Source organism: Chlamydotis macqueenii, chromosome 1, assembly GCF_036417535.1.
Source record: "Chlamydotis macqueenii isolate bChlMac1 chromosome 1, bChlMac1.mat, whole genome shotgun sequence".
NCBI lineage: Eukaryota > Metazoa > Chordata > Aves > Otidiformes > Otididae > Chlamydotis > Chlamydotis macqueenii.
The window spans coordinates 197,488,193-197,512,006 of NC_141556.1; the positions used below are offsets into that span (position 1 = coordinate 197,488,193).

The following is a 23,814-nucleotide window of genomic DNA, read 5'->3' on the forward strand; positions in this document are numbered from 1 at the left end:
ATTTTGAGCACAGAAACCCATCAAATATAAGATGTAAAACCACTCTAAATCTCACCCAGGCACAACAGACCCCCAGGGAGCAGAAAAATCTGTTATGAAGTACTAGGTTGTACCTAGAAGCTGACTATCGCCCTCTGTCAATGCCCCCCACTAAAAAAATTAAGAAAAAAAAATAGGCTGTCACCAGAGATTGTGGGGAGAGGAATGAACTGTAAAAGCTCCTGAGATCATCCCTCATCTTGCATTGCCTCTACGGACTTTGCCGGACAGGTGTTGAAAGGACATATGTACCATACCTTACATAGGTGCCTTAGTGGTCACAAGGCCAGCAGGAAGACCTCACACCATCCCTGCATGGCGGCCTGCCATGATGGACAGGGCAAGGCAGGGCAGTGCAGGCAGGGAGATGTTACACACACCTGAGAGCAGACGTGTACAGTATCAAACTCTCCACATGCAGACAACTAAAACAGCCCAAGATTCCCAAATTGAGAGGTTGAGTCAACCCTTTGGTGGCAAACAGATGTAGTTGCAGCAATGCGGCTGTAGCCATGGAGTAGGCAGCCTCTGGGATCCAGCAGAGAAGTTCCTTGCCTATAATGAAGATGAATCATGGAAAAAATCCTTGGATGTAGACCCAGGGGTGATTAAAAATATATCTAATCCTCCCACTCTAATTTCCTTAATTTCCCAAGACAAATTATATTATCTGCCTATTTATCTTCATGCAGATTGACAGGAAAACAGGAAGACCCACCTTCCCACTCAAGATCATAGGTTTTCTCTTCCTTCTGGGCATATCTTGAAAAATGTTGGATAATGACAACCTAGATGAAAGATCATACCTGAAACAACTTTTCTTAGAACTACCTTTTCACCCACAACCTCTCTGGCCCTCCAGGCACATCCCACCCCTTCCAATCTCATCACCAGAAGCAAGATACCTCTTGGCCAGTAAACACCAAATGGAGACAGATCTTGCCAATGCATGTACAAAACCAGCCGATACAGCTCCACAATGATAGAAACACCAAAAACAGTGGGTGATAGTCATGCTCAATCCAAATGCTTTCGTGGAAATTATTTGGGTGAAAATTAAATGACTGTTAGTCACCAAAACTGACTAACTGGGAGGGCTGATAAAGACACAGAATTATCCAGTTATCGACAAGAGATGTGCTTTCACAGCACTCTACTTCTGTCTCTTGGCTTCTGATATCATAGAATCCATGAACACAGCTAATTTTTCAACTGGGTGGTCCTCTAATGAGTATTATTTCTCCTTCTTGGTCTCGATCTCTAAAAAGGTTTTTCAGAAATTTTTCTTTTGCTAGGACACAAGTTTTGCCTCCTAATGCAACATGTCCCTGTGGTGGCCACTCAGCTCATATCAGGTAGGACACATTGTCGCACCAGAAGCTCTGTTCTAAGAATAACCCTTGAACCAACTCTTCAGCTGAATCCTTGCTCCTGGGAACCATGTTAAAAGAAAACCAAAACCAAACAAACAAACCAACCCAGCAACAAAGCCACTTACATAGCCCAAAATACTTCAAGTTTACCAGCCATCTGGGGACAAAATTACTGACTATGGTTTAGGGTAAATTTTAGATTTATTGGCACCCTGTCTCCTTATGAACAAACACCATTGAGAAACAGCAATCTGATACACGGTCAGGTGTCGCTGGACTGTTTCTCTACGAATTGCCTGAACGCCAACTGACTTTCACTGGTAGACTTCAGACCAACAGCTCTTTTCTTTAAACCTGTTCTTACTGTTTTCATCTCAAATACTTTCTACCGCTTAACTGTTCAAGCCGTCTTATATCCAGCCCCTTCCAGTCTGTGGGTACCAACAAGTCCCTGTGGTGGCTCATGTCCTCAAGGGCACTGGAGACACTGTCCAATGTGTTGCTAAGTGTCTCTGTTACCCAAGGGTTGTCCATGGCTGCCTACTATGGACTCACAACTACTCTGTCCCAGATCTCCAGCCCCAACAAACTCTTGGCCAGGAAGATTTGATCTAGAATGCAACTTCTTTTTGTTTTACTTGTTATACTTCTTGTTTTTTTTAATGAAATTCAATTTGAATTTCAAATTGAGAAAATATCACATGTGGGCAATAGTCCTGGTGTCATACTCAATTTTAAAAAGTGTTAATGACAATTGTTTTATAACAATAAACTTTTCCTGAAACCAGGAATTATTCAACAGATTAAACCAATTAAGTCTGTGAAAACACACCAAATTTCAATGCAATCAATTTCCTTGGAAAAAAAAATCTGGACAGTTCTGCAGTAAAGTTATTGGATACACTAGAAATTGTATGCAATAAACCTCTCAGATGCACAACGTTATGCAGTTGCCTAATCAAGTATGCGGAGGGCTGGAGTAGGTGACCTCTGAAGGCCCCTTCCAACCGAAACCGTTCTCCGATTGTGTGACTCCCCAGCCAAATGTCCTGGGTTTACAGCCCCATGTCTGTCATTTTGGAAAACTATGTAATGTTAGAAAATATCTTTCAGAGCCTGTGCTACTGAGAGACTTACAGACAATTTCAGGAAATGTCAGATTTGGAAAATGTTAGAACAATCTTATCAGAATTAAATGGTATCACGTGCAAACCAACAGAATTTATTTTCTGCCTAAGCCTTTCAAATGAACATTTTTCACTGTATAAAGAGCAACACAAAAAGAAAAATATTCAAATTTCACACTTTTTTTTCCCCCAAGAAAATAAAAAATTATTTAATTCAGGAGTTTATTTCACATTTTCCATGGCAAAATAAAAGTGGTAACTGTGAAAATACTGTAGCCTGAAATTCAGTTTGGAGGTCAAAAAGCTCCCAGCCAGAACCTCAAGAAGCTATCAGCAATGAGGATGTTTTTTCAAGAGCACTAACATCAAGGCTATGAAATCAGAAAGAGAGCACATTGACATTACAGATGGCATCAGAGCCATGGATAACCTGGGACAAAACGGAGAAGCAGGCTCGAGATTTCTGCTACTTCATCTCTTCAGAAGTAATTATGATTTTTTTTTTTCAAGGAGGCTGTCAAAGTTAATAGCAAAAGAAGAGAGCGCCATGCCCGGCAGAGACAGAGTAGAGAGGACACAGCACCAGATGAAGCAGTTCAGACATGAGGTTTCTCAGTAGCCACTCATTAAATTGTCTCTTGCTGTACGCTCAGCCACCCAAGGCATCTTCAGCACTTTGCAGGAGGAGCTTTGGCAAAAGCCACGCAGCAGAAACCTGAGGTTTTCTGGCATTGCAATGGCTCTGAGAATATGTATGCTCCCAAAATTCATTTTGGCTGCCCCTCTACAGCCCTGTGCACCAAGCCGAGGTCAAGCCCTGAGTTATCCCTACAGCTCCCGGGGACTGAAGAGGAACCACAGCCAGCACGGAAAGATGAGGATGCGGTTCTGGAGCTAAGACCTGCTCCTGTGCCCATTCCCTGATTCCTCTTCCAGTTCCTAGAGGAGCTTTTATTTACCCCACTGGGATGCCAGACATCATGTTACTTGGAAGTAACAGCTGAAGAAGAGAGACAGCTGAGAGACAGCTGAAGAATTTCACAATTATTGAAACAAGCGGAGTTTGCGTTTAATACAAATACTGACCTGCAGGAAGGAAATTTTTGCAGGGTACCCCATGTCTCTCTAACAAAAAAGACCCCACAATAAACAGGACAGAGACTGAGCAGAAGGAAACCCAGCCCAGAGGTACCCACCGCGCGACTGGAAGCTGTGGCATCTGGGTGAGGAGCTGCAGGCAATGGGGCAGGAGGGAAACGGCCGATAAAGCAGGGGCTCTCCAGCAGGAGCAGCACAGGAGGGGAAAGAGGAGAGGGCTGGGAGCTCAGCGCAGGCTCCAGTGGGGCCTAGCGAGGTGGTTTATTTTTCTATACAAATATTCAGCATGCTCTGGAAAAAATATTGCTGTTTTCACTTCTGAAATAGTACTGTGACTGGTGTCAGATGTAATTGTTTCAACGTTTTTGCTAAACCAAAACATACCGGTCTGTTTGTTTTGGAGAGGTGGGGAGCAAGTGGCAAGGATCGGCTGAAGGCTCTTTTTCTTTCTTCCCGCTGGATTTGGGTCAACTGTTTACAGATTCAGACCTGCTGTCAGAGCAGCATCCACCCAAATTTGCTTCCAGGAACGAGCTCCTTAAATAACACAGGTCTCATTCCAGGCTTAAAGGTGGCCACAAGTTTTCCGCTATGGGACATTCCCGTGTGTTCTGAATGCACTCCAGATTTGAAGGAGGTAAAAAAGCCCTGTCATGCCAGTAAAAAACATCTCACGGCAGAAACCATGAGCTGCTGACTGCATCTGCGCCGTGTGATACAGCGAGGGGCTGTTGTACTTGCACCGATTGTACAGCGGCTCAAGCTCACCTCAGGCTCTGAGCTGGAATTCGTTTTTCACTCGCTGGCAAAAAGATTTGAGGAAATTATTTTGCCAGAGAGTAAGAATTTCTGGCACCTGACCCTCAGAGGAAAGTTAACGTTACAAAATTCCCGGGATCTAGAGCCATTACAGAGGCGTTTCAGCTGCAAGGAAGCAGAAATGGATTAAATGTATTATTTATGGTGAAGGCAGTGCTTTATGGCAAACCAGGAGCAACCCAGTGCTGGGCAGTTGGCAGCACTGATTAACCGGTTATATAAGCAATGAAATAGCATAGCAAATAGCCTGCAGTTACTCTGTATTTTTATTCTAAGAATTAACTCCCATTCTCTGGTAATTGGTTCTCCCCCTTCATCTCTGTGGGCTGCTGTAAAGGTCTCTGATGTCTTGTGCCTCCTTTAGGCATTTTTACCTCTGAAAATAAGCACTATAACAGGCAAACCAGAAGCTGAACCTTTCTCATCCTTCTTATCCAGAGACAAACACTTAATAAAATGCAGAAGTGGTAAAGAATAAAGACTAACAATGAGGTCTTTAATTAAGGTCATTTTTAATGTGAAGCTCGCATTCAGTGCTCAAACACAGGCTGTTTGAGTTGGAAATCCCACATTTTCTGTATCCATCACTCAGCAGAGGGAAGTCCCAGTCTCCTGAGCTTCCTGCCGAGACAACGCACACCCTCGGGGCGGCTCTGCTCTGCTTCCCCAGACCTTTGCCTCAGAGGCTCCTGTGCTGCCCTTCTCCTGGAAGGACAGCCACAGAAGGGCAGGAAACCTCAAGGCAAAGGACATCGATTGTTTGGTTTTTTTTCTCTCCATGCCAGGACTGAATGTGTTTTTCCCGATTTTCTGATGAAAATCCAATGCCAGTGATGATCATAACAACTCATTAGGCTGGAAGAAAAAGAAAAAAAAAAAAGTGCTGAAATCTGAAGCAGAAACTCCTGCTCTGGCCCTCCCCTGCTGTGCTCCCTTCTGACCATCACCAGTCCCCTGGAACTGAACCGCAGCCTGAACGAGCCTCCCGGTCACTCTGCGCTACCATACGCTTTGTCTCTGTGACACCATTTGTTTTCTTTTACACAGCTATTTTCATCTGTCGTTAAACATTCCTCCAAGATGAGACCTCCCACCTTTATCCCCAGCCAAAACGAGTGGCTGGCTCCCTGGGTGGTGTATGTCTGCCTCCCTCCTGGGTCCAGGAGGCTGCAGCTGCATCACTGTGATCTTGTGTCCGCTCACTCGCTCTCTTTCCCATTCCCCCCTCCAGTCAGAGTTTTCAAGGAAGGCAATGTCCTTCTTCTTCCAAACCATTACTAGTAAAGCCTGCTAGCATTCACTAGACCAGAAGCTAGGGCTGGCTTACCTATGCAAAGCAGGGCTGTTATCTGAGAAGGATAAAACAAAAATGAGCTGCTAACCCACCTCTGAACCTGCTCAGATGCACTTGGATGGAGTAAGAACCTCCAATTTGGCTGGATATGTGTTTGATCCAAAACTGGATCCTTAAGGAGAGCCATTTTTGATCAAACACAGCCTGAAGGAGAAATGTCACCTGTGGACTGCCATTCCCTTCAGTGAGACATCACAGACCTCTCCAAAGCCAGAGATTTCAGCCCATCAGCTGCCAGCGGGAAGAAAACCAATGCAGCCGTAGCTGCAACCCGGGTACAGCTGTTGACAAGCACCTGCAAATTTCTCTGGAGTATCCGGAAGCACGGGTACCTGGAGCAATGGCAGTCTGTCCTGATCCAGCAATCGCTCTTTTCCACTGTCACAGCTGTGGACATCCAAGCCGGCTCCGTAGTAACAACCTCCATCCAAAGCAGCAGGCGAGCTGGGCTCACATGCGCTGCTGCACTGTTCCCGCTCCCAAACTTTAATCCCAAATAGTGCTGTGCTGCAGGGATTTACCACCTGGGGTCAGCACTAGCTGAGAGAATCTCAGACCATATCCTGTTGTCTAGGCCAGATGTGCTCTAAAAAAAAGCCAGAAAGGGGAAGGCAAAAGCTCCACTGTACCCGCGCGGAGGTGAGGAAGGTTGTACCAAGTCTGTTCAAAACCCGCTTTACCCTTTCTCATCTCTAGCAGGTGCCAGGGATGCATCCCACGGCCTGCTTGGGAAATAAGGCGATGTGCTACGGAAGGAGTTAGGCACAGGAGTGACGCTGACCAGACCGAGATAACACTGCTCGTGGAAGCACGCGGGCAGTTAGACAGTGCTCAAAATAACGGGCTGAGGTCAAGGGAGCTTCCAGAACTGTGGAGGGAGACCCCAGAGATATTCCTGGCTTTGCCCCAGTTGCAAGTGCTAAATCATTGCTGGCCAGAAATTATTTTTAACAAGACCTTTTTGAATTTGGACTGGTTCACATTAAAAAAAAACAACCCAGAAAATGAAACAACTTCATATAAAATGATGAGTAGGTTAGAAAGTAAACCTCAGGACTGCTTTTAAGGCCTGTTGTTTTACATATGGATCACGATGCTTTGATGCTCTCCTGACAGCACAACGGGGAAAGAAGAGCACCAAGGCGCTGCAGCCCTCAGCAGCACGTGGATCTACACGACCACCCACAGAGGCTACAACCCCCGCAGATGCAGGGAATCCCCGTTCCCCTTTCATACCTTTTCAGACCATTTCAGGAGAGATCATTGAGTCACCTACAGCAGCTACAGCCTCTTCCTAACATTTTTTTACTGATAGTTCAGTGACTCAGCTTAAACATCTCTTCTCCATTTACTTTTATTTTCCTCACAAGGAATGAGGATTTTTTGGCTACCTTATCTTCGTTGTGCCCTCGAGAGGACAATGTAGTATAGTCAGGTTCTAGGGAACCTTCTCCATACCCACACCAGCGAGCAGGGGAGGTACTGCCACTTTCACTGCAGTTTTTTTGGACATGGCCTTTTCAACCTGCCTCCAACAAGGATGTGACTGAAGGTTGGGCATACTTGTCTTACATCTTGTTAAACTCTGCAGCCAAAGTCTGAGAACTTCAGATTTAGGAGTTTTTCCTGACCAAGAAGTAACAAACTGCCTAGAGAATGTGCCTTTCCCTCTCTCCCCTGTAACACTTTGCAGTCCAGATGATGGAAACCTCCCCTGGCAGGACAAGATGCAGGGACGCTGGAGTGTGAGGCACCTCCTTTCCTCCCCTTCAGACATCGCATCCAACACTAACAAGTACAGCACTGACAAAGTCAATGCTGATTTTCTCCTCAGTTTTCAGGGTAGAGAGGTAGGAGAGACCTACTGACTCCATGTTTTAACAGAGAAAGAAAACTGCTTTAGAAAATTAGTTACCTGTAGTCTTTCTTTGGCCAAGGAACTAAGCAAAAACCTATTTAACACGTTCTGATGCTTGTGTGTCATTGCACAATAATTTGTACTTACACTTGAATGTGCATCATTAAGTTCCATTTTACACAAAGAAATACATTCAATGACTTGGAGAAAAAGGAAAGAAAAAAAATACTAAGTGTGTCAGAAAGTGGTATAAAATAAGATTTATTTGCAAATCATCTTGATAATAAGGGAACAAGTATCTCCGAGCTGTGCATTTTGAGGATTACATGTCAGTTCCTCCGCCTTCTGAGGTTTCCATTTGCATGCAATACAAGATGCCTCTGGAATTCAAAGTTAGTTTCGAAGTGTCCTTTTTTGCCTTGCTGTGCTAAAGAATTCCTTCCACAGCCACATTATAGGAGAGTCAAAGTCTTGGTAAAGAGAAGCTGTCACAGGAAACGCACAATGAAACAACCTTGGCTCAGACAGAAAACTGTTGCATGAGAGCTGTTTCACATTTGTTCAACACAGTGTTAAGCACTTCAAGATTCCCAAAAGAAGGGCCTGGTGCTGTAAGTAAAAAACAAATACAAACACCAGCCAGAACAAAAAGCCAAGAAAACTCCAAAACCCAACTAACACCAACATCTAGCCCTACAGCTATACGGAAGCCTCAAATTTCTTTCCTATGTAAGAATGCACAGTACATCTGGTTACAACCTGAGTTCACTCACTTGGAAGCTAAAGAGGCTGTGTCTCATCTGAAAAATAAAAGCTCAAGATTTAATAATTACTGTATACAAATAAACTCAGGACAAAGGCAATATAAAGTGAGAACTGATTTACCTTAGTGCCTGGTTATGGGATGGTAACCTCTAAATTAAGGTTAGAGTCACAGCAGTTGAAGAGGAAGACAGCAGATATCTTCAGAGTATTTCTTCAATTTATTTCCCTCCCTCTCCCTGACCTCACTCTCCACATCTTTCAAAAAGACAGGAGATTTCAATTTGAAGTTGTATTTTGAATTACATGAGACAGGAAGTTTATTTTGAAAACCCTATATGACTAAATTATCTGAGCAGATCACATTAAGCGTACCTTGTTCTAGCGGAAAGTCCAAAAGGAACACCATGAAACAAAGAAATAGTTACTCAGAGGAAATCAAGGCATCTGAACTAGATCTATTTTCAATACAGTTCTAGAAAATATTTATTTTTATAACAAAGGGGGACTTCTTTTTTTTCCTTTATGAAGTTCAAGATCATCCCAATATTTGCACTGGAAAAATATTTTTTTTTCCTCTCCCATAACTATAACAACACAAAATGTCTAGATGTCACTGTCATCAGTTCAAATAAGGCATTAATGAATGCATTAGACCATTCAACCAAACAGGTTATATACATAAAAAAGCCCAAAACATTAAAATAACCTTATAACAGTAACAACTATTATATTAGTGACAGCCATTTAAGTACTTAGGCAACTAACACTGGAGAGAATAATAAAGAGTCTTGGAGACATTATTTTATTTTGGTCTACTTTAGAAAGACTAAAACAAGATGCAACTGAACGCTTATCATCATCAGTCCACACACGCAATCCCATCATGGAGGTCTCCCTTCTGGGGAACGTAGTTCATCTTCACGGAATAAATATAATTGATCATTTCACATCAACCATTATTGAAAAGATTTTGGGAGCAAGGTGCAGAATCCAGGATCCTCTTCAAGCCAAATGCCCCAGCTAACCTCAGACTGCCTCCTGAACATGCTCAAAACCAAAACAGTAAGAGATAAAGACTTCAGAACCAATCTTACATTAACAAAAATTGCCCTCTTCAATCCCAACTCAGCCATCTTCAGAGAACGGCAAGAATTTACATTTACCTCCAGTGGTTAAACTCTCCCATTAGACAACTCCAGGGCTTTACTCTTCCAAGCCAAGTGTATCCCTGTATTTGTGGTGTAGTCAAATGTAAATACAGCTAAACTGAGGTTTATTGACTTCTATTTGGGCAAGAGACACACTGCAGCAATTAAGCTGCAGATGCCATTGTTCTGCATCAGCCCCCAGATTTCATGGTTTTAACAGTATTTTTGCAAGACAAAATTTGCCGTATGTCATTAAGATTCCAAAGCTTGGAAAATCCTTGGAAAATCCCTACACTGAAAATCCACTATTTGCTGAGGAAATATCATATTTTCTGGGAAAGTGAATTAGCTCTGAGCACACCATCTTTAATGACAACACTTTTCTTTTTTTCAAGAAGACCCCATGCAGTCTTACAAGTTTTGTTCTCTAACGTATCCAGGTCTGAAACCTAGAAATGCCCAGGGGTTTCCAGAAGTCTTGTAGAAGTGATCCCATTTTCAGATGTCATTAAAGGTCTTGGCAGAATAACTTTATACGAAATCTGTAATACACTTCCTAACTTTTATAATCCAATGATCAGTTATAAGAAGTATTATTGCATTATAAGCGTAAAAATATAGGAGGTTCTATAAAGAAAATTAAAATAGCATTAATCTAATATTGATAGTAATACAAAATAACTCACAATTATGTAAGTTTCCATATTTAATTACACATTTAAAAATAAGTTATAAAAATAATTAAGTTTCTTTAAAACTCCTAAGGTATTTTCTTCTAGGAGTTTTTACTGATATCTACTGATTGTCTAGCATCAGCCACAGCTTCTGGTACTCGAACAGTCATATTATCCATCCATTTCTTCAAGCAGATTTGGCAGCCTAAACGTGATCTGTAGGGAAATACAACATTGTTGTTAGTTCTAGTCAATCATATATCTAACAGCATTTACTCCTTTAGACTCCAACATTCAGTCATCCCAAATACATAATCATCTAGAAACAGCCACCCTTGTGGCTTAATCAAAACCAGTAGTGAAGCGCATGTGCCAATGCAAAGATCTAAGTGGCAACAGTCACGGTTTACATTAAGTAACAGGGTTCAGTACATTAGGAAGTTGTACACCAAGTACTTTCTACTTGCTGAGGCTACATATAATAAGCGTGGCTCTTCCATTTTCAGTATTTCAGTCAAGTGCAGGGAACAACACTTATTCTCCCAAGGAACATCTGGCATCTCTGATGAGATGAAGGCAATGAATCTGAATGAAAGCCTCAGAAAAAGCATAGCCTAACCCATTTGGGCTTGAAGACAGCCCAACAGTTTTCAAACTAAACAATTCAAGAATGGGTCATTAAGCCAGAAAGGTAAGAGTGAAAGGACAAAAAACACAGTAAGGAGAAGGATAAAATACTCATGGCACCTGAGGAGATGCAATCCTTCATTTTTCTACCTATCACTCAGCATGAAAAAAAATCTTGTATGTGAGCAATTAAAATCAAAATATTTAATACCACCACAAAATTCTGCAGACACCACAAGCCACTTCTATTGCTGGGATATCTTTAATTCAATGTCCATGCCTTGGTACTTAAGTACAGAATACTTTAACATCAACAAGGGTAGGCAATGTTGCGTAGCACCAGTTGAATAATTTACCCAGCCTAGGATAGGCAGGCAGAGATATTATAAAAACAGTGCTACACTGACATCTATACAGAACTCTTTCAAGCATGCAGTGATCAACTGTTGCTAAAGCTCCCAATTCAGTACTATACCCGAAAGTAACACTCCTACATAAGTGACTGTATACATCAACTACAAATTACTGGAATGTATGTATAAATACATATATTACCAGAAAATTTCACCTAATGAATATGCATCTGCAAGAACAGCTTTAGAAATGAAATCTATTAGAGAGATGCGATTTCTGGTATTTATACGTAGCATTGCCTGTAAGGCTTGATTTGACTGAAGTGCCTCTTTTTCACTAAAAATCAAAGTTAATTGTGTATGTACTCTGTGGTGTGGCAATGGATTCACTTCACGTGAAATAACACTGCCCTTTGTTTTAAGCCTGCTATACAGCAGTACAAAAAAAAACCTAGGAAGCACTAAACAAGCTGTGAGAAACAAATCACCTTCTCTTATGCAAATTCTTCACAGCATTTACAATTTTATAGGTATTTAACCAGATTCCCCTAGCCTTTAAAGTACTTGAACCCCCCAAAAAAGATGATTTGGTCAATTCCTGCATGAAAGCCACTCCCCCTTTAACCACTTCTACAGGCCTTCCCCTTATTTTATCTCATTCTACATAAATGAGAAAAAAAAACAACAAAACAGGAAGTCAGAGTTTCAGCATATCTTTCTACTTGCGCATCCCCATTTTTCTCATTTTAATGGTATTTTCTGTTTTTCTACTTGTTGCTACATAATACTGCCAATGTTCCATTTACTTTTTTTTTATCTTCACCTTTTAAACTCAAATTTCATTCCCTATCACTCAATGGCACAAGACCCTTGTGCATGTCTTCATTGGCAGTTTTCAATTTTACCAGACTGAGCAACATAGCACTATCCACAAACCTTACTCTTCACTCTCTTTTCCTAAGTCTTTCACAAATACACTCCCTACATAAAACCTAGCACTGATAACTTTCAAGTCACACCATCAATCACATACTCTTAGCAGACATCCAAATAGTTCTACCTTGTTAAAAGACTTTTTTTTTAACCAATTACTTATCCTTTACAGGGCCTTTGCTCTTAGCCCATTGCAACTCGAAAGTCAGTAAAGGATTTCTGGACCCAAGTAAACTATAAGAACTCTCAGATCTTTCTTCATGCTCAGTGACTCATTTGAAAAACTCCCATATATGTTACTTCCCTCTACAAAAGCTCTGTTGAATTCTTTCCTTACGAGTATTTAGTAGAAACTATAAAAAAGCAACAGCGCATACAGACATGATTAACGTGTCCAGTATGGACGCAGACCCATTGTTCTCCAGCTCCAATGATCTCATTTTAGAAGTTGGGTTGCTACCTTCCATTCCTTTGATGTGGAAGCAGTTTTAAACCAACTAATTAAGCCTCACAGACAGTAGTTCAGAGATGTCATACTGAATTCTCGTAGAACTCCTGGGTGAATGTTATCTAGTCCTTACCATTTGTTCCTACTCATTTCACTTATTTGCTGCAATACCACTTCTATGGACACATCAGTTTGAGACAGATACTCCAAGAAGCCCTCTGCAAAGAAACCTTCCAGTGCATGGACATCCTGTAACACTTCTAGAGACAACAATGCAAAAGAAACTTTGCTGTTATTTTATCTTTTTATATTTTAAGTGCACCTTCTACATCATCCATTGGCTCACCATGTATACAAGTTTACTGCTTCTGATAGGTTAGAAACAAAAGTATCTTTCTACCTTTTAGCAAACTATTTCTCAGATTATTTTTTTCTTCAATATTCTTTTTAAACATTTAGTTTGCCAGGGTTTGTGTTCCCCCATGTTACTACTTTTAATAAACTCTACTACTCTGCACTTATTCAAAACAATTTTGAACACCTTTCTAATTTCTCATTTAAAAAAAATTAACCTTTACGGCAGCTGCTAGCTGAAACTTCCCTAAATCCAGAGAGTCACTGACAAGGAAAAGCTTTTATCCTTATACTTATGACACAGCAGCGCAATGCATCTCCATTACACAAGTTTATATCAGTACAGAAAAGCAGGTAATTGGTTTGGCCCAGAACCTAAAAGCTCATAGGGGAATTATGGCAGATAGTAAGAATGAAGTAAACTCATGCTTATGTTTTTTTCAAAATTGCATATGTTTTTTTGGGAGATAGGAAAAAGGACAAAACAAAAAAGCTGAAAGTCATAGCTTGACTTTTTTGCCTTTACGATCTCCCAGAAAAGTTAAGATGTGGCTGAAGCAAGAAAAAGTGTACCCTCATGCAGAAACAATTAGTATAGGATCCCAATTACTAGTATAAGGGGATAAATGAGTTAATTCAGAGTGCTCTTTTGCAGAGACATTAAAAAAAGATGAGGAGAAACTCTTCAGTAGGGCCTGTTGTGACAGGACTAGGGGGAAGAGTTTCAAGATAGAGGGAGGCAGATTTAGATTAGATATTAGGAAATTTTTTTTATGATTAAGGTGGTGGAACACTGGAACAGGTTGCCCAGACAAGTGGTGGATGCCCCATCCCTGGAAACATTCAAGGCCGGGTTGGATGAGGCTCTAAGCAACCTGATCTGGTTGGAGACGTCCCTGTTTCTTGCAGGGAGGTTGGACCAGATGACCTTTAAAGGTCCCTTCCAACTCTAACCATTCTATGATTCTATACAGACAGGCCAGGTATAAAGCCCTCTGACATCACTGGAAAGATTCTCAAAAACTTCAACAAGCAGTTCCATTGAAGCACGAAGGAAAGGGCTTATGAAACCTTGCAAGGCACAGCTGCCCACTGTCTATGCAGGTATGTTCTATGATACAGACTATGCGTACACCAGCAAGCAGTGCAGCCTACTAGGAATGGAGTCTGTGCTGAGGACACGACACCCTAATTACAAGGCATGTGGTGGTGAGGGAGATGTAGAGCAGAGGGTTACTTTAAACTACCACGAGTCTAATTCTATGCACTGAAGCACCCATTAGCAGTTAGAGCACACTTTGGGATCCATTTCACCCAAACAGACTTTGGCTTGTGGGCTCTAAAAGCACTCTGACATGAGTTAATGCATGACAAGCAGGGACATTGCCACGTGTGACACTGTTTACCCTAGAGGAGGCTTGGGAAGGGGATCTTATCCATGGACATAAATACCAGAGAGACTGTGAAGTCTCCATCCTTGGAGATATTCAAAATCCATCTGGACCTGGTCCTGGGCATCGGCTCTAGGTGGCCCCACTTGAGCAGAGGGTTGGACCAGATGACCTCAAGAGGTCCCTTCCAATCTCAACCCTTCTGTGAAAAGATGATCTGACTGAAACTAAAACACCAATATAAACACATTCATAAAATACATTAACTAGCTACAGACTAACAGAGACAGAAAACAGAAAGGAAAGGAAACAAGAACAAGAAAATTCACACACATGATAGCAGCAGCAAAGTTTTTGTTGAAAGAACTGGGGTTTTGATCATACTTCAGTATCTCACTCTTCTGCATCAGACATCTGAGGAGCAAGTACTGGCAAGTGCCACTCTTCAGTATACCAAAACAGTACTGATATCTTTTTAATATTATTTCAGTTAAATAATATTTAAACTTGGCAGTCTCATTTGTGTAACAATCTAGCTGTTCATTAAAAGCTGATTCAGGCATTCTAAGAATACTGGACTGTCCCATCTGCAAACCTTTCTTTCTATTCTTTGATGCAGTGAAGTGTTATGTTGCCTTACGTTTCTGTAAGGCCATATGCCAGGTCCAGCATGTCCATCTCTTCATCAGTAACTGCATCTAGTTTCTCAAATATGTGGTCTTCAAAGATTAAATGACAAGTTGAACAGGCTAGCGTTCCTTCACATGCACCTAAAGAAAAAAAAAAGACAAAAAAAATCAAGATTACAGAAAATTCACGTTTCAAATTACAGCAGAATTTCAGAAGAAATCCTTCCAACAAGTGTTTCTCTCGTACAAGAAACATCTCTGTTGATTAGCAAAATTAATGTTTCATGTACTCCCACATGCATATACCTACTCTGCATTCAACTATGTCAATAGTATTTCTACAGTTCTGACAACATTAAGATTTACTTGAATGCTGTAGCTAGTTAAAATAGTTAACTAATTCCCTTTCTACCATTTAAAGATGTTTTCTACTACAAGAATGCAAAAGCAGACAACACTGTCAATCAATACTACCAAATTTATTTCCAAAGTTGATCCTTCTATCCCTCTCTTTCCCATGGTTTTGAGAAGGTTTGCTCAGATTCAGGTTGGGGCACACAACCCCCCACTCTGATTTAAATTGATAAAAGAGAAGCAGGTAAGACATTAAGCAATTTTAATCTATTTACTCATTTCCAGGGAAAGCAGAACCAATAGTATTGCGACTACATCACCTTTGTACTCATGGGGAAACAAAGGGGAACAAGGCTGGATGTATAACCACTATGAGAAAAAACAGTGGGAGTCATCAGCAGAGCACAAGAACCACACAGAAAGCACCATGCTGTTACCTGTAGTAACAGTACCAAGAGCACATATTCAAAGAGAGCACATTTCAAGCATGTACAGATGCATGTAAAAAAGTAGAGTTTAAACAAAGCGTTAAATAACATAAAACTTCATGTATCAGCAGTTTCAGTGTTTTAATGCTGGGGGAGGTAAGGGAAGAATGAACACTGACCAGTCTATAGAAGGTCTCTCTACAACTGTAAAGCTAGTAGTAGCAAATAAATTGAGTGCAACTGAATCACTGAATCACAACAGTTTTCTAAGTCTTTACACAGACATTTCTATTATTATTACTGTACATGGGATGCCCCCTAGCGATAGAAGTAATTAGGCAAGATTTACATTTTGCATTTTTTTCCCTCACTACTTTTTTTCTACACACAGAACATGCATCGTGCTAGGGGAGAGTAAGTAATGCAGTGTAAGTAATGCAAAAAGGTTTAATTAGAAAAATGTTATTGAAATGGGACTAGCATATGTTATAATTAAAGATTGTTACAGTATCTCCAATTTTTAGTTTGGCTTCAGTTTATTGACAGTATTATCTTTTTTTTTCTCCACTTTATGATAATGCTTTAACATGGTTGATATTTACACAGGTTGAGAGAATATTTACCGTAGAATACAAGCAGACCAGCCATAAGCCTATACGACACATTTAAAAAGTGAGACAAAGCCGGTTATCCCAACACATTACAGATTTTTAAGAGACAATTCTTCTTCCATGCAACTCTAGACATGAGTTGTCTCAGATATGTTCGAGATTTTAAATCTTATCAAAGATTCAGTAGGCTACTACTAGCCTACTTATTTTTTTCCCCTAATTGTTCCATGCTCTGCATTCACTCATGCTAACTGTACTTTTGCTTCCTGCTTTCATTTGTACTATTAATTCTTAAGCCCATGTTCACGTCTGTCCTGAGATACTTCATTGCCATTACCAAATGCCACTGCTTTGCATGGGCAGAATCTTACAACTTCAATAGAACTATGTAAAGTGCAAAAGTTTGAAGGAATAGGGAGGCATTATAACTTCTTCTTATCTTGATTTTAAACAGATCTTTGTACAGAGTTAGATTTTTCACTAGGGAATTGGTCTCCTTTACCTCAGTCCTTTAACAAGAATTAAACTTTTTGCTCTTCCCTGCTAACTGATGTGGATTTGGTTGTTTCTTTCACTTCACACGCAAATACGACAGCGACTTGTGCTACAAAAAAAAATTATAATAAACTGAGACATTGGGCAATACAGAAGTAACTAGACACTGTCAGAAATACACCAGTTTTGTGTTGCTTCCAGAACCTTTCAGCTCAGAAGAGTCTGCAGGTGGCATCTTTCAGATTCCACCTTGATAGAACTCTGTCCACATTCCCCTCCTTTAACATTCAAGCAATGCTCACTCCAAATATTTTTATGGAACTTGACCCAAAATATTCTATGCACCTGCAAGAATAAAAAAAAAAATAGGAAGAAAATCCAAATAAAGCAAGCTAGGTTTTATAAATAAATTCATAAATAAATACACATTCAGTCAGACTCTATGATCTTAAGGTTTTTTTCCAACCCAAATGATTCTATAAATCTTTATGAACAAACTTGTAGTAGAACATAATTTCTAGATACTGAATACAATATTCAGTGAATCTACTTACCAAAACCATCTATGTCTAGATTATTGTCAACAACAACATCCAGCAGTGAATCCCCAGGTTTTCCTTTGGCTGTTAGTTTGTCACCATCACGATTTACAAAATGAACAGTTATTTTATCTTCTGAGCTGAAAAAGAGATGTATGTAATGCAATTAAAGAAAGAATTCTAGACTGTTTTAGATCTTTAAAATCAATTGAATACTACTATAACAGTAACCACTGTCAACTCTAAGAGCACAGAAAACTAAGTTACTGGTTTTTAAAATCTGTAACAGGTACAAGAATTTAGTACTGTACATTGAACAAAAACTCATGAAAAATAAGAAAAGAAAACTTGGTTTGTGTTTTCTCACTAGAAGCTATATAGGATACTGACGTTTCGCCTTTCACCGAAGAAAGTCAGAGCTATTTTACTGTAGGCACAATATTTGTATTTTTATCAAATAAAAGAGCTTACTTTAAATAATGCTTCTCTTCACATCTTTCTGCAGACTCTTGCTTTGGATTTAGGAAGTTTTATTTGTTCTTACCATTATAATTTAGGACAAATTTTAAATTTCCCCATTTCTGCTTAGCACTTAAGATATTTAACTAGTTCCAAAATTTAGTTCTCCTCTCCTCCCAAAAATGAAAATACTCCCAAAGCATTCTGCTTTTTTTTGAACAGATTCTCTTAGTATTTCATCTTGTAAATATTAATTCCAGTGAAGTTCAAAGTTTTGACATTGGCTTCAAAGAAAGATGGTTTTGTATTTTCCTGCTTTGCTTTTCAGATAATTGTGTTTACTTAAGAAAAAAAATTTTCTTACAGTCTGTATAAAATTTTCTTAAGACTAAAGCTTTTAATATGGAGAAAAATAGAGGGTTTTTGGATTCTCTATTATGCCATTTCACATGCAAATTAAAGTTTTTAATATACTAACAAATAAAATACATTTTGTTTGGTTCTAACTAGACTGTTTTCTTTCCTACAGCAAGTCAGCAAAACAAGAGAAACTTGTTGGACGGACAGTGAAGAAATCTGCCAAGAGATGAGAGATACAAATAGAACAACTGAAAGCTAATGCCAAAATCTATGTTTCAATGTGAAGTCCACGCTTAAGTACAGCATGCTTAATACTACCTTGAATCTTTTTAGTAACTGTGAGCCTTGAATAACTATCACATGGAAAGCATACAAGCTTGAAAATCCTTACACCTGAAAATCTCTACCCTGTAGCGCTGAATATTAAAGCAAAAATTTGAAAGTGGCCATAATTAAACATCAGTAAACAGATTATTTTTGGAACTAGCTGTAAAAGAAAATGTGTTTTTAGTAAAGTCCTAGCTTGTTTTGAAAAACAACAAATGTTTGTTGCTCTAGACAACTGTAAGCTCAGTTGGCAGCAGTACCCGCCATGATTCATTATGATGTCATGTTCAATTCTCATCGTACCATTCCTCAGTCCATTCTTCAGGAGGCAGCCACAAGCTGCTATTAACTATAAATTCATTCCAAAATTATAATCAATAATGAAGCATTGACCTCGCTGATCTGCAGAATGCAGCAGAAGCATGCACTATAATAAAATTCAGTAATCTTTAATTACATTTTGTAAAGATGTGTCTTTATGTTCCACAGTCACCTGTGATATCAAAGGACCACTTTCAGCAAACCCTTCTGCGGGGATTTCAGTTACCACTCCGCTCTTCTTTCTGCTCTCTGCTGTGCTAACACCCACAGCAATACCAAGGAAACAAGCACCCACTTTGCAGATATATTAGTACAAAATTCACCACCCTCACTGGTAGTATAAGACTGATGGGATTAGATTGCATCTGGAAAGGTATAGATTCGCATTCTGAAAGCCAAACTAAACCACTGACACTAATTTTCAACTGCTTCAAAAAGCCCTTCTGGAGCTCATCAAAATACACTCTCATTTACTGAAATATTTCTGTCAACACAACAAACACAACCCTGATAGGAGACACAATGCAAGAGGTACCTACGGGCATCCTTTGCCCAAGGTATAGACATGGCAAGTACTAAATTTTGTTCAATATCCAAAGCATACTTTTTCCTCTGTTACAGGATGAGGTGATCAAGAGTAACATGGACCAAACAGCAAGATGGCTGTCCATTAGATCACTGGAACCTTTGTAAAAGACGAAAACTGGGACAGAGATACTTAAAACACACGTGAAACTGTCTTCACCTGTGATTACACTGTAATCTGGCATAACATTACAGTGTCACAAGAAAAACAGTCCTGCCCTCTCTCCTTTGTTCCTTTCATCTCCAGTGCTCACATGGTCACGCAGCAAATTGGGTCTGGAAACAAAACGGGCTGAAACCCAGCCTTCACAGATTAATGGCCACGTGAATGTCAGAACTGGTACACAATCAGATCTGCCCCTTACATGAAACGTACACCTGTTCAAAACAGTTGTGTTACTGCAATTTCATGATGCAATTACACAATCTAACCTTCATGATTAGCTTAAACCAATCTCTTCCTCATATAAAAACATAGTTTTGGGAGATTTCCACTCCAAATTGCCCTGCCATCATCCTTACACCATTACTACCACAAGTCAACTCATTTTGCCAATCTGGCTGAAAAATCAACCATAAAAACAAAGTAGTCCCAGCTGAACCAGAAAGCAAAACTGACAGAAGTGCAACTGCCCACAACAAAAATGAGGAAATAGGAGTTGGATCCCCTTTCTGGTAGGAATCATCTTACATTATTTTCATCCAGTTGTGGAACTGCACTGTGGCTGTGCATGCCTAACCAGCGTGGCATGCAGCAAACAGACAAACCAAAGTATCACCACTAAGTCACTAACTGCCATTAAAGATTGCTACAGTAACTAACGGGATCTAATCCATTCTGGTTGATAACTGAAACTAAATTTTATTTATTGGTAATAAAGGTAGAGACAGCCTTCTTAAGTCTTCCAGTAGGATCTGTTTTTCTGCTATTGCCATCTTTACCACTTTTCACATAGCCAAAATGTTTAATTAAAATAAATAAATAAATAAAAATCACTGAGGCTTTCTTCTGCCTGAGCCGTGAAAATACTTTTGTAAGTGCATGTACTGCACTTACTGCAGTAAGTACACTGCAATAACCAGACTAGTCAGACATTCAAAACACACACTGTGCAGATCTTTTCAGTCACTGGGAGATACCATTTAAAAAATATATATATAATTACACCTGCATGAAATAATATTTAGGCTTTATAAATTTCAAGTAACATGGCTTTTGTCTACTCAGACATTGCTTTTGTGAAGGAAAAAAAAAAAAACTCCACACACCACCATACTACGAACTAATTACAGGCAATTAATGCATGTGCCAGGTCTATGCAAGTATAAGTAGCCCCAGGATTACCAGGAAGAACAAAACATACTTTGGGCAATCTGCATGAAGGATAAATATCCCCGTTCATGCTCAGATGAACACTTTTCACCAGATGCAAAATACAATTAATTTCTTCATATGGTGGCCACAGTACTATGAAGTTTATTATCACGCTTCCTTAGCATACCCTAAACTAAGCATACTGCAACTGCACAGAAGAGCATCAGAGAAATAAGTGCTGTTCATTGTCCCTCCCATGCAAAAAAAAAGAATAAGCACTGCAAGAATCCTGATAGCTACCTCTTTGGCCTTAAAAGTAGTATCCTTTTGAATCTTCAGCTATTACTTCCAACTTAAAAATCACCTCTTGCATTCCTCTGAACAAAACATAAAGATAATAATGTTGGCCCTGCCATGCAGTTATCTCCAGACCTTTTATTAAATGGTAAATGTAATGGCCTAATTGTCTGAAGAGTTTCATGATTGAAACTATTATACAGGCCTCAATTAAAATATGGAAGTTATGAATTTGAAATAATCTTTAAAGCATGTAGTAATTACGTTGTGCACCAAAAATACTGCACAGCTATCTAAACTGGTATAAAAGAATTCCAAGACAACTACTGCTCACCATGAAATGAAAAGTGGGGATAATGGATAAAAATGGAGCAAGAGAAAGAACAAAATGGAAATGAAAACATAACACCTGATGCTTCACCAAAACCCTTGGGAAAATATACTCACAAGAATCACCTCAGTTGAGGATTTATATAGCTAGGTCTTCATCCTCTAGACACAAATACAGCTCATTTTACATGGACAAACAGCGATGTATCTTTTTGCTGGAGTGACACTGACTGACTATATAAAGTAGAGGAACTGGGTCTCCAATAGTGATGTCCAGAAACAGTAGGACTAGAGAAAATAACTTGCACATAAATGGAGAAAACACTAATATATGGAAAAAACAAGGATTTTCTTTTCCTCCCAAGTCATTCAGCCAGGTTATGACATGGAGTATATAGACAATACATTTGAAATACTTGCCTGTGTGAGCTTTTTCCTGGTATGCTTGCGCAATGAATGTGAATAAACTGCAATCTGTATTCAGTATGTTTGTGAAAGACCTGGTGGATTACAGGTCTTACATTACTATTAGGTAATGCAATGTTTTCCCTTCTTAGTATTCTTTTTCCTCCCATTTTTACCCTGTTAAATAACATTTAGTAACTTAAAAAAAAAAAAATCAAGAACACTTTGAAAAAAAAAGTGTTTGATTTTTTTTTTTTAATTAAAAACTGCTAATCAGGGATCTCTCACTCAGGGCACTCACTCAGTGGAGACATTTTTAAGACACTGAGCAGAGTCACTCAAATAAGAGATCTAAACTAGCAACTTACTTATCTCATACAGAAGCCCTAGACTGAAAAGATAGTCTCTCCATATCAAAAGTATCTGCTGGAACAAAGTAAAACAGCACATACAGGAGAGTTTAAATGCAAACTATTGGATCAGCTTTGATAGTGAGAGCACTACCCAACCCTATGGAAACAGACTAGGCTACACCACCGATGTTGGTAGCTGATTGTGGGCCCCGTTGCAAGTCAAAGAAACTTCTATGGCAACCAAGCAAACCAGGCTCTTAAAACTTCTGTATTTTAAATACTGAAAGTTAACTGTAGGCTCTGACCTATCTTTGAAAATACAAGCTACAAGCCAGAAGGCCATGTACAACCACAGTCTTTGACTATACGTACTAAGTTGCAAATCTATAGTTGTGGGCTGTGGAATATTAAATATCTACAGAGGTAAAGCATTTCGAAAGACCTACTCATACTGGTGAGGAGAGGCCCTGCACACTTAGATACACGAGTGCACTTCAATAAAGAAAAACTATACCAAAGGCAGAAGAGATGTTCAGTATCAAGCTCTGTCTGCTCTGCTGTACTGTTACCACAAGCCTTTCATAAAAACAACCAACCAACCAAACAAAAAAAAAAAAGGCAAGCACTGAATGAAAAAGCAACACTGAAAAGGTCACAACCTTTTAGAAGACTAGCTCGAACAGTGTAGCTTTCCACAACGTTATCAGCTCTGTCAGCAGGGTTCCAGATCACACAGGCCCTGTGGCTCAACCCAGGGGTCCCTCCCGGGAACAGCCCCCGTCACAGCCTTGCGGGACACAGCTCAGCCCGCTCCCCGAGTCGACACCCCGGGGGTAGGCGGGGGGGAAAGGTGCCCCCGCAGAACGTTTCAGTGCCACCGCCGGCGGGATGGCGAGAGCCGCCGCGCAGCGCGGCCCTGAGCTGGGGGCAGGCAGGCTGCCGGGACCCGCCCGCAGCGGGACAGGGACAGCGGCAGGGCCGGCACAGCGCGGCACCGCGGGCCGGGGGAAGGTCACGCAGCGCCAGCCCGGCTCGGCCGCCCCCGCCCGGGCTACAGCCGGCCGTTGGCCCCGGGTGCCCTCAGCGCCGAGGCCCGGGCAGCGGCACGGGGCTGCCGCGCCGGGAAGGCGGCCACCGCCTCCAGGAGCCCGCCGGGCGCCTCACGCCTCCGGCTCCCTTACCTGAGCGCCGCCCGGGCTGAGAGGCTGAACGGCCGGGCCGCCCTCACGGCAGCGCTGCCACAGCTCGGCCTCGTCCCGGCTGCCGATGAGGCAGAGAAAAGCCAGCGGCGGGAGGAAGCAGCGGCAGCGGCCCGGAGGAGCCGGGCCGGCCCCAGGGCAGCCATGGCGGCAGCGGCAGGACGGAAGCGGGCAACCTCCGCGCCGGCACCGGGGAAGAGGCGGGGGCAAAGTCCCGCCGGCTACGCCTCTGCCGCCAGCTACGGCGATTCTCGCAGCCGTCTACGTAGCGCGGTTTCCGCCCCCTTTTGGCGGCGGCGAGAGGTGACCGCGCGACCGGTAGAGCTGGGTTACGCAAAATGCGCAGCGATGCGCTGAGAGAAGAGGCCGGGCCTTACGGAAAAGGCGCAGGCAGGGCGCTGCTGGCGCGTGGGGCTGCGTTCGCCCTGGTTTCACTCCGCGCCGTA

At 41.1% G+C, this 23,814-nt stretch overlaps 1 protein-coding gene across 1 annotated transcript; it reads right to left on the reverse strand.

Annotated features, from left to right (window-relative positions):
• Nucleotides 1-7,913: 7,913 nt before the first annotated feature.
• On the reverse strand, nucleotides 7,914-23,579 carry FDX1 (ferredoxin 1). Its single transcript, XM_086739549.1, has 4 exons — nucleotides 23,351-23,579; nucleotides 17,433-17,557; nucleotides 15,002-15,131; nucleotides 7,914-10,471 (listed from the first exon to the last, which is right to left on the reverse strand). Exons 1-4 carry the CDS (start codon nucleotides 23,512-23,514, stop codon nucleotides 10,357-10,359), a joined length of 534 nt encoding a protein of 177 aa, XP_086595675.1. The 5' UTR covers nucleotides 23,515-23,579; the 3' UTR covers nucleotides 7,914-10,356.
• Between the last annotated feature and the right edge of the window lie 235 nt (nucleotides 23,580-23,814).